Here is a 14162-nt window from a genome sequence, read left to right as displayed (position 1 = left end):
CCTGCGAGACCTGGTGTCCCTGAAGGGCAGGAGTGCTGCCTGCCATGCCAGAGGTTGTCCGAGGGACACAGCTGCTGGGCTCTGTCAGACTTTAGCATGGGTCTGTGATCCATGCAACAAACACAGGTGACACAAAAGCCGTGGGCCAGTTGCTGGTGTAAATGGGCTGAGTTTGGCTGAGTCTGGCTGAGTCATGCCGGTTTACACCAGTTGAGGATCTGATACTAAACCTGTTGGTTTTCCTGGCCCAGCACTCCTCACAGCAGGCATAAAAGCACCTTTTTGACGGGGTGTCACCCTATAGCACTAGTTTTTAACAGCTTTGCACATACTTAGTGACCCTGGTCAGATACAGCACTTGCTTGTGGGGAGAGCTCAGTGACAGCTAGAGACACGCGAGAGGCCACCTTGTCTCCAGGGTGTTCTGGCTGTCACTCAGCCAGCTGCGTGCCTCAAGCCCGTGCTTGTCCTCCGGGGATTGTGTGTGTGAAAAGGAGCTGTCTTGTCCCTCCCTTGGGCACATACATGCAGATGAGGGCTTCAAATGTGTGGACTTGGAAGCTATTTTGGCATGTTCTGCCCTAACTGTATCTCAGATCTTTCTCCTGCTGCTGCTGCTGCTTCTCCACCACCACGTGCCTTTTTTTTTTTTCCTCCTCCTATTTAAGCCTCCTTACTTCCAAAAAGCTTGGTTTTTCACCCGCTCCTCTCTGTGGGGGGAAGTAGCTCCTTTGGGAGCTTCGAGATGAGGCTGAGATCATGTGAGGCTGGACATTCCTCTCCTGCTTCTGCTGTAGCCGACTTCCACTGCTGCTCCGCGTGCTGTAGAGTCGGGTGCTCACGCCCTCGGCGCTCCTCGGCAGCTCCTTCAGAGACCTGCTCAGCTGCTTGCCCTTGCTGTGGAACATCTCACGCTTGTAAGTACTGCTGCTGACGGGAGTGCAGCTCTTGGGCAGTGGCTGTAAGGCATGATCTGTCCTCTCTGGTTCTGATGTGAAGTTAACAGGCCTCAGGAAGCAAATGTCTAAGCTGGACTCAGAAGAGGCTGGGGAGCAGTTCTCGAAGAGAGCGAGGTTTTGAAAGGCATCGTCTTCATAGGGGCCTGGCAGGGTGAAAACCTCCCCAGGATAGTCAAACTCTTCATAGCTTGGTGCAAAGTTCCTTGCATCCTGCAGCAGCTCCACAGATGACCTGATGGCTCTCTCGGGGTTTCCCACTGCATCAGCTGGTGGTGCTTCGTACTCCATTTCAGGGATGGATTGTAAGGGGGCTGTCAGAGCCTTGAGTTCCTGCTCTGTGAGCTGAGAGGATGCAAGGATGTTCTCTGGCCTCTCATGTTTTCTACTTTCCATTTCCCAGTCAGGGGGCTTTACAGCCTGGATGGTCTCCATGACGGGTGGTTGGGGTTTCTTCATCTGGGGCATCAAATGCCTTAAAAATAGAAACAAAAGAAAACAGAAGGAAGTGGACCACTGAAGGACAACTGACACACAGCATGAAAAGCCCTCTTCCCCTTCCCCCTTCCCCCAGCCCCATTCTCTTAAGGCCAAAAGATATTTTCATATCTCAGAGAACAGTAACAGAGCTGCCTCTAACAGAAATTGCCTGGCTGGGTTAGCAGGAGCAAACTTGCAGGGGTACAACTTTGGCCAACCTTTATACTCAACACCACAAAATTAATAGAAACTGTTCATCCGCATTTTGGATTTTCACTCTCCTTCTCTTCCTGTAACCTAGGGGCTGTGTGTTACTTTTCTGTGGTGTGATTGTCTTTTCAGGTGCACAGGTTTCTCTCCTGGGTAAGGTGACTGTGCCCAGATGTGTGTCAGGAGTACCTGGAGTGCTGCTGCCCTCCACGTGTGTCAGGTCGGTCGGCAGAGAGTACTGCACTGGATGAGGCGTTAGGTGCAGGGTGTGCACCTCCACGGCCCTTAACAACGCTCGTTAGGTAAGTCCCACTGCCGTCTTCTGGGGACATAATGAATGGAGTGGGAGAACAGAAACCTTGTGATGTTCAAGATGTGCAGAGCTCTGCCTCTGGGGTAAGATAACCCCATCCATCAGACTGGGCTGGGAGATTGAGGCTGTGCAGAGGCCCCCTTAGGAACTTGAGGTTATATCCAGTGCCAGGGTGAAGATGAGCTCACAGTCTGTTCTCAAGGCAACCAAGGCACACACTGCCCTGAGCTGTGTTAGGACCTGCCTGGGCAGCCAGACCTGGCAGTTATTTTTCCTCTCTTGTTCAATGGTGATGAGGCCCCACCTGCATCCATGTTGGATCCCCACTTCAGGATGGGTGTGGGGAAACTGGGGAGGTGTCAACTGAGGCTCCCAAGATGGGGGAGCATCATGTCTGTGAGGGGAGGAAGGGTGGCTTGGGTAGTCTGGTGAGAAGGAGGCTAGGGATTGATTTCACGACACTGCCACTTGAGGAGGACTCAGAGTTGTGAAGCCAAACTCTTGTTGCTAGTGTCACCTGTTGCAGGGAAGCACCACAGCCACAAATTGCTGGCATAAGAGAAAAGGTGAGTCTAGTGTGTTTCTCTGATCATCATCTCAGCTGTCATCTCTCAATAGGCTAGAAATGGCCAAAGGCTTCCAGGTGCTACCAGTAGCTCTGTCTCAGATTACTCTTGTGTCTTCTCAAACTCATTTCTACTTGAATCTTATGACAGTGAGTCCCATCATTTGGTGACATGCTGTGTGGAAAAGTACTTTTTTTGGTAGTCTGAGACCTTGGTTGTGCTTACTGACTCTTGTAATGTTGGCAGTGAGTACTGCAGAGTTACCACGCACACCACTGCCAAGCCTGCGCAAATGCACGTCCTCCCTGGCACGCTGTGAAGACAGTTAGCAAGAGCATTGACAGCCCTGCGCAGAGCTCTGAAATGTTTCCTGCTAGTCAGCAGCATGGTGGTGGATCGCGGGAAAGAGCCAGCCCTTCATCCATTTCTGCATACACTGGGAGTAGTCTGGGAAATGACAGTCTGTGACTGCCTGGTGTCCCTGGCACAGTGTGGGCGAGCAGAGAGTTTTCAGCCTAGTCTGAAAGACTTCTACGACGACAACAGGCTTACGGGGTGGTTGTGCCAGAGGAAGGTGCTGGTGGGAATGGCTGTAGTGTCTCTTCAGAGTGGATCCCGCTGTCCCGGATAGACGTTGCACTGGGTGTTGGAGAAACCTCTTGGCTAGTACACTGGGAGGTGAGCCCTTTGTACAGCTTCACCAGGGATGACCTGAGGGAGGAGAAATCCATCGTCGTGCTAAGAAATAAGGCAGGGAATGAGCACGAGCATGTAGAATCACAGAAAACAGGGCTGGGAGGGACCTTAATATTCCCATTCACCTCTCCCCGCCTGCCCCAAGGAAGGACCTGCTCCACCCGGTCTGTCCCACTCAGCAAGGCATCCTGCTTTGTGTTTTGTTCTTAATGCCTCTCCTGATAGCAGTCCCTCCCCAGCAGTCTGCTCAAGCCTTCTACCACCCTCCATACTTGGAAGCTTCCCTTGAAGTTTGATCTTCTCCTGCTCCCTCAGTGAGTCGTCACTAGGAGCAACAGCAACCAGATTTTGAGTTTAGTAAAACGTTTTGATTTCAAGAAACTCTTCTGAACCACAGCTTGAGAATCTACAGTCAGGATCACATTTTTATCACAGTTCATCTCAAACAGGCTATGGGAGGCGTTTGTTTCTCCCACCCCACTCCCCCAGTAGAGGAAGTTAACACTATTCTTTCTGAGTCTTAGCCTGAGTCCTTCAGGCAACAGTCTGGACAGTCTGGGCATTCACCAGGGCCCTGAGCTTCCAAAGCAGTTCAGTCCCCATGTGTTCTGGTGGTAGAGTCCCCATCCCTGGAGGTGGTTTAAGAGACATGTAGAGGTGGTGCTGAGGGACGTGGTTTAGGGACCCTGGCAGTGCAGGGTGAATGGTTGGACTCAATGATCTTAAAGGTCTCTTCCAACCAGATGATTCTGTGACTTTGCCAGCAACTTAAGGAGTCAAATGTTCCCAGGAAACACTTGGCTGCAATGTTTAGAAGGACTGAAGTGGTTTTCCTTTTGCTCTCAGAGTTAGACAGAAGGGCCCACCCCAAATCTGACCTTAGTTTGGAGGACAGTTGCCAACAGGGGGCCTTCTCCAGCAGTCATATGCAAAGGGTTCTGTTTTATTTCAAAAGTGCAATGTGCCTGTTGATCTTGCCTGGACTTAGACCCCCAGTTTCCAGGGTTCCCCCACACCTCCCTTTCCCTGGCAATAGAGAGAATAGGCTGATGTGCTTACTTCTTCAACTTTTTCCTCTTCTGTATAAGCAGGTCCTCATTGCACTGGAAGAGGAGGCTGTAGTGTGAGATGAAAACCCGGAGGCGCTGCACACACACCAGTAGCAGGTAATAGTCAGGATGCTCTTGCTCCGTGAACTTCAGGACATTCTGGGGCACAGAGGAGAGCCGGCTGTTTGGAGGGTGTCCTTACCCTTTCTGGGGAGAAGGTGCTATTGGGACCGTGGGTTGGTGCTCTGAGTGCCCATGGTGCTGCCCTGTGGGAGCGCTATTGGGCAGCAGCAGTTTCTGAGGGACTTGGACAGGGCCTGCCTCCTACTGCTTCAGTTACACCAGTCGTCACTATTAATGTCATCATGGGATGCGTGGGCAATGCACTGGTTGAGTTTAGCTTTGGATAAATCCACCAATCTCTTGTTCTTACAGGGCTTTCTGTGTCATTTGCCTTGTCTGAAATGTTTAGTACAGTCCAGACAACCCTCTCTGTGAAAGAGCAAGCTCTGCGAGGGAAAAGTCTGTTGGGCTCTGGGAGCCTCCTGCTCTCTTGCTTTCTCAGCAAAGACGCCAGCTCTGTGGCAGGAGTTTGGTTGCAGCTCACAGTAGAAGTGCCCCATCTCTGGCTGCCTGTTCTCCCAGAGCAGCAGAGCTTTTGGTTTCCCGGGGCACAAAAGTTGGTTCTGTCAGGCCAAATGGGGAAACTGGCAAATAAAAGCAAGCTTCAGGTGAAAATGAAGCTGCTCTCAGCTGGCTTTCCCTTTCCAAGGTTTGTTTCAGGAAGCCCACTGAGTTTGCCAGAGGCTGAGTACCAGCTCTGAGTTCAAAGTCACATATTGTGATAGGAGTTCATCCGACTAGTCCTGTCCTGGGGCCCTACCTGTAGGTGAATAAGGTATTCAGGGATTCGCTGGACTATGTGGAAGAAGAGAATGTAGAGATCAGACTTGATTTCTTCTTCTACCTGAAACAGAGAAAGCAGTTTCAGAGTCTACCCCGCCCCTAAAGCATATCTGCTTCCACGTGGCTGGGGGGCTTAATGGGCCATTATGCTGTGAGTAGTTACACCAGTCAGGTGACGGTTGAGTGTGGCAGTACACCAGGCTCACCTTGCTCCTGGAAGGGTTATTTGCAACTTCTCCCACCCGCAGCACTGGTCCTGAGGGTAAAATTCCTTAGGTTGAGGGTTATCCACAAGGGACAGTCAGCTTCACCAAGCAGGGGTGTATATTCAAAGTGCGCTAATAAAGTTTCAGTGCAACCGCAGATAGGTGCCGATGTTCAGAATGAATGAGTTTCTTAGTTTAGGCCCAAATGAACTGAACAAAATGAGATTGTCTTCAAAATTTAGATGTCTTGAAAGTAAGCTAGCATGGTTTAGTTGTCGCACTGTAAAACTGCCTTCATGTTTAACTTCCCTAGTTAAAACCAAGAACCAAGGGCGTGAGACCGAATACCTAGAGCTGAACAGCGGCGATTGTTTTCTCACTAACGCACTTACAGCCTCAGCCTTGGACTCCCTGTTTGGATGAGTGCTCCGTTTTCCAGGAGACACTACCTGCCTGGGCAGGTCTGGATGGCTTTCTGGGAGGTGTGGATCTGAGATGTTATTGTATGCCACAGCAGAAATACAGCTCTGGGTACATACGGAGTTGAACGTGTTAACGCTGCCTTTTGCAGGTGCACGTCAGCCGAGGTGACGTTGGAAAATGCATTTGGTAACACAACAAGTGGGTTGGCAGAAGAGTCCTATTGTGGGCAGGCGTAACAGGAAGACATCCAGGCTTGTGTGTTGCCGTCAAGTATCTGTGAAGCAGGCAGGAAGTTTTACCTCCTTCAGGATCACCACGTGGATCAGAGAGATGCATTCTGGCAGGTCCCTCAGGTAAGCAACATAGCAGTCCAGAAAATTATTCTTACAAAAGAAGAAAAAAAAAAACAGAACAGAGACGTTTAAGAGGTTTTTGGTGATAGAGCTGGCCAGAGTGAGGAGCTGTCGATTCCCCACCATTGCTCCTGGGAGCTCATCAGCGCAGCAGCACTGCTACCTCTGTGAAGCTCTCAGGGCTTTCAGCTTTCTTAAGCAAGGCTGCGAAGCAGAATGTGTTCAGCTGTGAGCACAGTGTCTAAAGCTTTGTAGCAGATGGGAGAGGGCTAGGGAGGCTGGGGAGGAAGAAGCTTTTCTTACTTAGTTGATAAAGCATCAGGTGAGTTTTTACACATCCTTCCAGGAGAGGTCCTGCTGCTCACCAGAGGTTGGGCAGAGGAGATGGAGCTGGTTTACTTGGGGCTACAAACCTTACAGGATAAGGAGCCTGCCCACCTGCTTGTCATAACTCTGAGCGACGTGTACTGGGAAAGGGAGCATGAGAAACATGCTCTTTCCACACTCTCACTGTGAACACAGATGTCCAAGCCATCAACACTCACGTGTGGCTCCTGCAACCCAGTCTAGGTCTCATGCGTTTATTGTAGGGCTGTGCTGTGTGGCTGGGGGCCCTGCCCCAGGTGGCTCTGGTGTGTGGGCTCCCTGATCAACCAAGAACCACAACAAAGGGGCCACCATGTATGGGACTGTGCCTGAAGGAGGCTGCCTGAAAGGCCTTACCCTACCACAGCTTCACAGCACAGCCCCTTTGCTGCAAGGGATCTCAGCACTTCTGTGGGCCATTAGCACAACGTCGTGAATGGTAGCAGAAAAGACTGGGGAGGTCTGTAACGTACCTCATCATTTGTTAACTTCAGGAAGATGTCTCCCAGGATCCCTTGTCGTGGCCAGCTCAGGACTCGCTCCTGCAGCGCGTGAAGTAAATCGACATGCTGCTGGACCAGGTACCGCAAAGAGTTGGGGAAGAAGCTGAAGGGAGATTACATCAGACAGGTTACACCGAGCAGCAGCTCAGCCCTAAGCGCATGCTGCTGAAGTGTGCATTCCTGGGCAGGCAGCACATGCTCACTTTAAACACAGGAATTATTGACTACCATTGGGGTCCTGGCTGCATCAGGAGGCCCTGATGTGGCTGCTGTGTCCGTGCAGGTACCCTCTCCAGTAGGTGGTTAGTACAGTGTCCTGAAGTGTTTGGCTACCTCTCCAGTGCATTGTGTAGCTGAATTCAGAGTTTGCAGAACTAAAAAGCCCAAGGCGATGCTTCTGTGGCTAATGAAGCAGGACCATGATCCTGAGCCATCCTGTAGAGTGCGCGGAGGAGGGCTCCCCAGCTTGGTACGTTGTCTCATTTGCCAGGCCTTTTAACAAGCCAACCCTTTGATGCAAAGCTGGTCAAAATGTGCTGCTGCCTTTCTGTCATTTCATGCTGATTTCATCCAGAATCAGAATGAAGATGTCAAATATTGAAATATTTTGCCAAATAGAAGGGTCCCAGGAAAAAAGTAAAACTAAAACCTCACTTTGGACTATCATGTTTCAGTTTGAACTGTGTGCCATGGAATGCTTAAATGAGGCATGTCAACCCGTGTACCACATCTCCCACAGTGGACTTCTGTCAAATGACTTCTTGGATATGTGACTCCTAAGGACAGTGGAGAGAGCCAAAAAAGAGAGAGCTAGCATCAACTGGGCTCCCCAAGCGTGCTTATGTGCTGGGAACTGCCAGGCCAAAGCTGAGTGAGTAGGGAGAGCTGTAGGAACCATCGCACCCTGAGAACTAAGGCACCTGCGACAGGGAATGGCCTTGGCAAAGAGCTAGGTTTAACTGCTGAGCGGGGTTAGTCCCACTGGTCTTGTGCCTGTGTGTAAGTACACGTGTTTGCCTGTATACACTGATACCAGCTGGACGGCAGCCACTAGCCAGGGGCTGATGCCCGCAGCAGCTTCCAGAGCTGGCACTAGAGACTGGGAGGAGCACAAAGCCTTGTTCCCACACAGGCAGGAGGCATGTGAAAGAAGAGTGGGAGACCAATGGGACTCAGGAGGAGAGTGAAATGAAGTAATGGTGAAACCAGGTGGGATGCAAGGTTAGCAAGATGCAAGGACAGGCAGGAAAGTTAATCACAGCAAAAACCTTCCAGTGCCCCCAGTTTCCAACTAGAAATAAGCTCTAAGCATTCAAAGATCTTTGTGTAGATGAAATAAAAGTGGGGAGAGGATGATGCAGGAAGAATATTGACCGAAGAAGACTCCCAAAAGAAAGAGCACAGTAAATCAAATACCTTCTCTCTTTGGTGCTCCGTTTCACGTCTGGCCCTTGCAACGTGGCCTTGATCTTCAGGATTAGGGAAAGGTTGATGACATACTTCCTTTCTGACTCCAGCAGCTCCAAAGCGATGTTCTGCCTTTTGGCTTCAAGAAGATAATGGTTAAGTTTGAAAATAAGGAAATGCTGACCTCAAGGACAGGCTCATGTTAGACTCGTGATCTGGCTGAATCATGAAAGGAGAAACTGTCGAAAAGTGACACCAATGTCTTATCTTTGTTCTATCTACTTTCCCCAAAATATAAAATTCTAGCCTGATGCTACAGCACACCCCAGATGGGACTGGAGCCTCTATTTGCTAAGAAAGCTCCAAAGCAAATGTGTTTTCCCCTGAGGACACTTTTTTTTTTTCCTGAGAGTAACACAACAAGCAGTCAAAGTCAAAACCAGCTCACACCGGGGACTCACATTCGGTTTCCTGCAGTGTGACCTGCTTAAGCAACTACACTGCCATAGTCCCATTGGTGCTCTGAACCTGCCTGGTCTTGGCAAGGAGGGTGGGTGTCCTGGGTGCAGAGCAGTTCCGTCAGTGGCACAGACCAGCAAGTACAAAGACTAAAAGTCTGACAGACTGCGGCCCGGAGACATTCCCCCCTAGCAGGAGAAACTGGCTGGTGTGTGGCAGCTGATTACCTCCCGGCTCACGGTAGATGTGAGCGCAGCTTTGAGCCTCTCTAGGCAGAGCTCTCCGCTCTGTCCTTACCAGCCAAAGAGGGTTCACATATGATGTTGTCTGCTGAGCTGTATCTGCTTTGACCCATGTCTTTCCCTCTCTCCGGCTGTTCTTTGGAAATGTATTCATCTCCCCAGTCCTTGGTGTCTTTGGGCTGCTTCCACACTGTTGAGGTCAGATGCACTTTCGACTGCCCCTCTGTTGTCAGGGAAGCCTTGTGGCTGTCATCGGTCTCTATGGGTGCTCCTGCAATGGCAAACAGCGGTATGCACCTTGACATCAGCAGGTGGCTAACCGGCATTACCGCCTGTTTGAAACAGCAGATGGAGAGTTTAAAGCGTTCTCTGTGCATCTCGAGGGCTGAGGCCTTTGCAGCGTTAACTTACAAACAGAAGTGCAGATGGTGAGTACTTTGGGAGATCAAGGTTTGCAGTTTGCACTCTTCCAGAATTTATTTTCAGGCCAAATAAGGTCCAAAAGCAGACACATGTTAGAAAACAAAAAAACTACCTATATTCCAAGTATGCTTTTGCATTTAGGGCTTTGGGACACTTCAGAATTTTGTAATGCGGTACTTATTGGCAGGGGCTGTCGAAACAGAAAGTAGCATAATTTGGATTTAAATGCCGTTCTCAGTGGAAGTAAACTGTCCTGGCTCTTAGTTAGAGTGATGTGATTCTACAGCAGCAGGACTGATAGTCTGAGACTGTTAAATCACAGAGAAGGTAGGAGAGGATACAGTGCTAGAGCCATTGGGCTGGGATTGTTTTAATGCAAATTTTTTTAATTTGGATTGCCGTTAAACATTTTTGTAGCTTCTGTTCTCTCTCTTTTTCGAGTGGATTGAAGCAAAAGAGCCATCCAGAACAGTGAGCACTTCTAGTGGGTGGCACAGACAGCTGATGGTTGTTCTCATTTGTCCCTTTGCTGGCCAGGATTTTTAGTGTCTCCTTACTATATCCTTCTCTTACTTCTGACTAATTTTTATTTTTGCTAGAAAAACTCCACCATTACTATTCAGACACGTCTACAAGGGATCTGGAAGCTGAGGAGTGAATAAAATGCTCACCAGTTCTACTGGTGCATAGTCACTGCAAAGACCATCTCTTCCCAAGTGACAAAATGGTGCGCCCGTTATCCTTTGCCACATCAGTAAGCCTCAATCCTTCCTTTCTGCAAAGGCACTTAGAACCTAAACAAGCAGCAGCAGAAAGGCTTTCCTACCTGGAGCTGCTATGACTTTCACTCCTCCTTCTCCCATTGGCATGATCCTGGTGTCAGACACTGTTGAAGAACAAAGGGAAACTTCACAAGAGCAGACAGCTGTAGAGCAGGCTTCCTCCTGCCAAGCCCGGTTGGTACAGCTAGGCCCTCCCGTCTTTCACATTTTTGCTATGGAAACACCCCTGTTAGACCCTCCACTAAGGAGGACCTTTACTGTTGTGGCTCTTGTTGCGGTCTTTGTTTCAGTAGCAGCTGTAGGCAGGTAATGTGGGAGTCCCTGTTGTGCTTGGTGTGTTATGGGTGGAAAGGATCTTACTGAAGAGTAGAGGGGTGAATTGACTGGAAAGAAAGGGGCAGTGGGAAAAGTAGGTGAGAGTGGTGGATGTGCAGGAGGGACGTGAGGGAGAGGCCTAAGATACCACCTTAGAGTAGGGCAGAGGGGGGCCATGACAGGCCAGATTCTGAGCAGAAAACAGCACCTGGTTTTCATCCAGTCTCTGCCTTTGTTGACATTTTAAATGTGTATGTTTTTACTGTCCTCCTATCTGAACAGCAAGAGAGAGATAGACCAGTTTAGATGCCCAAAGGTAATTATAGAAGAAACGGTTCTGGTCCATCACCTTTTCTTCAGTTCAAACCTTCACAGGTGTTTGGCAGTTGTGACAGCGTTTTCCTGGTCAAGATGTAACCCTAACACCATGGATTAGCAGCTTCTGCAGCTAACAGGGGGCAGCGATTCTTCCAGCAGTGCATATGTGCCAGGAGCAGTCACACCAGTAGCCTAGTGTGTACACGTACCAACTCCCACATCCTCTTAGATCCACCACTGGCATGGCCACTTCTCTGTCTGCCCTGTCCCTGCGATCCTCCTTCCTGTGCTCTGTTCCCTTACATGGAAACAAACCCACAGGCTGTAGTACCCTGCTTGGCTCTCTGTCTGTGCCACTGGCATTACAGGGAAGAAAAACCAGCCTGCTTCCCTTTGGAGGAGGCAAACAATGGCTCTGGGACAGCATTCACGGAGCAGCACCTCCTAAATCCGGGCCAGCACAAGGCTGTTGCCCTGAGACACCGTGCACAGACCCAGGAGCCGTGCTGCCATGGGAAGCACCCCTGATCTCTCTCTGTGTTGCTTGCACTTGAGGAAAACCTGGTGTCCTCTTACCCTTGTGACCTTTTTCTGGATATTTTCCTGAGGAAGGCACTGCATTTGGCTTCTCTTATTTCCTACCTTTTTCATAAGTCACATTGTGTAAAAGGCTGGTAAAATCTTCATTTATCAGCACAGGTTCTGGGAGGTTAATGGATCGGAATGGGCTGCCCTGGAGCGGTGTAGGCACTGTCTGTGAGCTGTGATCATCCTTCTGGGCTCTTCTGTACAAATACAAAGAACGAGACAGTTGGAAGGTATGAATGCTACAGGTGAAGCTCCTACACTACAGTTGTGGCAGACACCAGTACAAGCACAGAGTCAGTAGAACAACTCCAGCAGAGACCAGGAAAGAAGTTGTCTTTGATGGAATTCATGAACAATGTTCTAGAAGTAACTTCTACTGGCTACAGGAGAGGGTCATCTCAGATCTCTTATTCTGCAGAGCGTATTTCATCCAATTAAATGGCTTAATTAGCTAAGGGGCTGGCCTAGATTTGCAAAGTGTTTCAGGGCCGTGTACCCTCATCATCAAAACTGTGTTTTCAGGAGGGGGCTAATGAGGTCCAAGGTGGATACGCTGCTTCATCACAGAACAGTGCAGCCTCGTGCTGTGCAAACATCCTCCTGCGTGACCCTGCTCAGAGAAGAAAAGGCTGGTGACAGGAAAGCAGAGCATGACATCAGGAGTCCGCTGGGTCCTGCATGCTTGGAAGGGGGAGCTGCAGTGCTATTGTCTGGATGAGGTGGGTTAGCAACAGCATGTAACGGTGAAGGTTCCTGGCTTTCAACCACATTCCTGCCCCGACAAGTGTCTAGCAGGTCAGTGAGCTTCCCCAGGCCCTGGTTTCCCTGAGCACTGCTGGCGCTATTCCGCTGTTGGGATCCCAGTGAGGTATTGGTGGGTTTCTGCTGTGTTTGCACTGCGGGGTATGAACCCAAGAGCCTGGGGTGAACTGAAGGCTAGAGCTTATAGTCATAATCAGGGTTGATACACATGTCCAGCCAAGAACAGATTAAGAAATTAAACTATAGGGAGGTGGACAGCACTGCTGATCAGCGTGTCTGGAGCCCTGGAGGTTGGGCCCTTACTTAGCTTTCACTTTCCGTGATTCTCGCCGCTTCTCTTGCTGCAGCTGCTCAATTTTCTGTTGCATTTCCTCCTGCTTGGCACTGATTTCTTCAATCATTGACTTTGCATCGCTGAGCTCCTCCTAAGAAACAGGCAAAAGCACAGCATTCCCAGGGTGTCCATCAGTCTCGCGGAGCACAGCTTTGAGTGCTGGCTGGCGGGCGCTGGAGGTGCGTTAGAGTGCTGTGGGGAGCGGCTCTGGGGTTGGACACTCGTCCTTTGCAAGCTCAGCGTGTGTAATGCAGGCCGTGCGCAGCACAGCACTCCCTGCTTCAGCTGCAGGCGACTCGCTCAAGGCAGCGTGGTGCCACGTAGTTAAGGCACTGGGGGGACTGGCTTTGTCCGCCACCAGCTGAAAGCGCTGGGAGGACCCCTGCCTCGAACGGCGTTTGGAGATGGGCCTGAGGGAGAGCATGTTTCCCTCTGCAGTTGCCCAGCGTGTGTATTCACATGTGGCACTCGGTGCGGTTCCCGGTGCAATCACTCACGGTTCTAAGCTTTTGCCAGCCAGGCCCTGGAGCTGCCTTTTTAGTCTCTTTTCCTAGAGAAGCAAGGCCCTCCGAAATCTCCCTGCCAGCACACCCTCCCTCAGGCAGTTCCAGCCAAGCCTTACGCGGATGTAGAGCTCTCTGATGCATGAGGTTCCTGCAGGTCTCATCAACATGAGCAGCAGGATGGAGGAGAGATACTCCAGAGTTTCTTTTAAATTGAAGGAGGTGGCTTCAATTGTGTCCAGCATTTGGACAGTCAACACGGGCATGAGGCAGAGGGAGAGCAGCCTTTCCCCCTGCTGTTCTGGCATGATTTGTTGCATCTGGATTTTAAAACCCTTTTTCCCCCATAATATCCTAGCTAACCCTGCCTCTGGTTGTGGTGAGACCTCTGCCATGTGCCCTTAAGCTCCTCGTTGTCTCCCTTGATGGTCTGGGACCACAGGGCTCCTTTGGCCCGGCTGCCCCCCCTGTCACAGGGCCGTTTTCAGCCCTTTTCAGTAAGCAGCCCTCTTCAACTTCACAAGGTATTGTTGACTCAGCAAAGCCCCAGGGGAAAATCTACCATAAAAAACAACAAAGCAGTTCCTTCATCTGCCTCCTCGCAGGCAGTCATCCAGTTTCTGGTTTCTATATGGAAACACTGGCTGGTTTAAAGTGTGCATCAAGCCTTCTTGCTAGGCTCTCTCTGCAGTCCTTTGTCTTTATCCTCTTGGGCCAGATCAAACCAGGCAGCACTTCCTCCCAGCCGTATGGGAATGCAGCTTCAAAAGGCTGTAGAGTTTTGTGTTAATTCCCTGCTCCCCGGTGGCTTTGGTTCCCGCAGGAAGCGCGGGAGTCCTGGCTCGGGGAGAGGTATGGCCCAGCAGCCGCCCGTGAGCTGGCCGCACGCCCGCGGCGTGTCCAGCCCAGAGCGAGGGTTGTTCGTGCCCAGGGCCGCTGGCAGCGCTGCCTCACGACCCGTCGAGAAGGCTGGAGAGGCCAGGGCGCGGGCTGCTTATATTG

The 14162-nt window shown here is 50.6% G+C and overlaps 1 protein-coding gene across 1 annotated transcript in view; it reads right to left on the bottom strand.

Moving 5' to 3' along the window:
• ARHGEF33 (Rho guanine nucleotide exchange factor (GEF) 33) overlaps positions 1 to 14162 on the bottom strand; it is a 17087-nt gene that overhangs the window by 1281 nt on the left and 1644 nt on the right. Inside the window, exons 3-13 of the mRNA XM_010145828.1 lie at positions 12627 to 12748; positions 11616 to 11758; positions 10385 to 10444; positions 9191 to 9406; positions 8444 to 8573; positions 6998 to 7130; positions 6105 to 6188; positions 5154 to 5237; positions 4281 to 4429; positions 3078 to 3263; positions 678 to 1431 (exon numbers count right to left, since the gene is read on the bottom strand). Coding sequence (XP_010144130.1) covers positions 678 to 1431; positions 3078 to 3263; positions 4281 to 4429; positions 5154 to 5237; positions 6105 to 6188; positions 6998 to 7130; positions 8444 to 8573; positions 9191 to 9406; positions 10385 to 10444; positions 11616 to 11758; positions 12627 to 12748 — 2061 coding nt within the window. The remainder of the gene's footprint in view (positions 1 to 677; positions 1432 to 3077; positions 3264 to 4280; positions 4430 to 5153; positions 5238 to 6104; positions 6189 to 6997; positions 7131 to 8443; positions 8574 to 9190; positions 9407 to 10384; positions 10445 to 11615; positions 11759 to 12626; positions 12749 to 14162) is intronic.

This window comes from Buceros rhinoceros, unplaced genomic scaffold (genome assembly GCF_000710305.1).
Source record: "Buceros rhinoceros silvestris isolate BGI_N320 unplaced genomic scaffold, ASM71030v1 scaffold16961, whole genome shotgun sequence".
NCBI classification, from domain to species: Eukaryota; Metazoa; Chordata; class Aves; order Bucerotiformes; family Bucerotidae; genus Buceros; species Buceros rhinoceros.
Note: the sequence above shows the minus strand (reverse complement) of the source record. Positions and strands in the feature narration are given on the sequence as shown.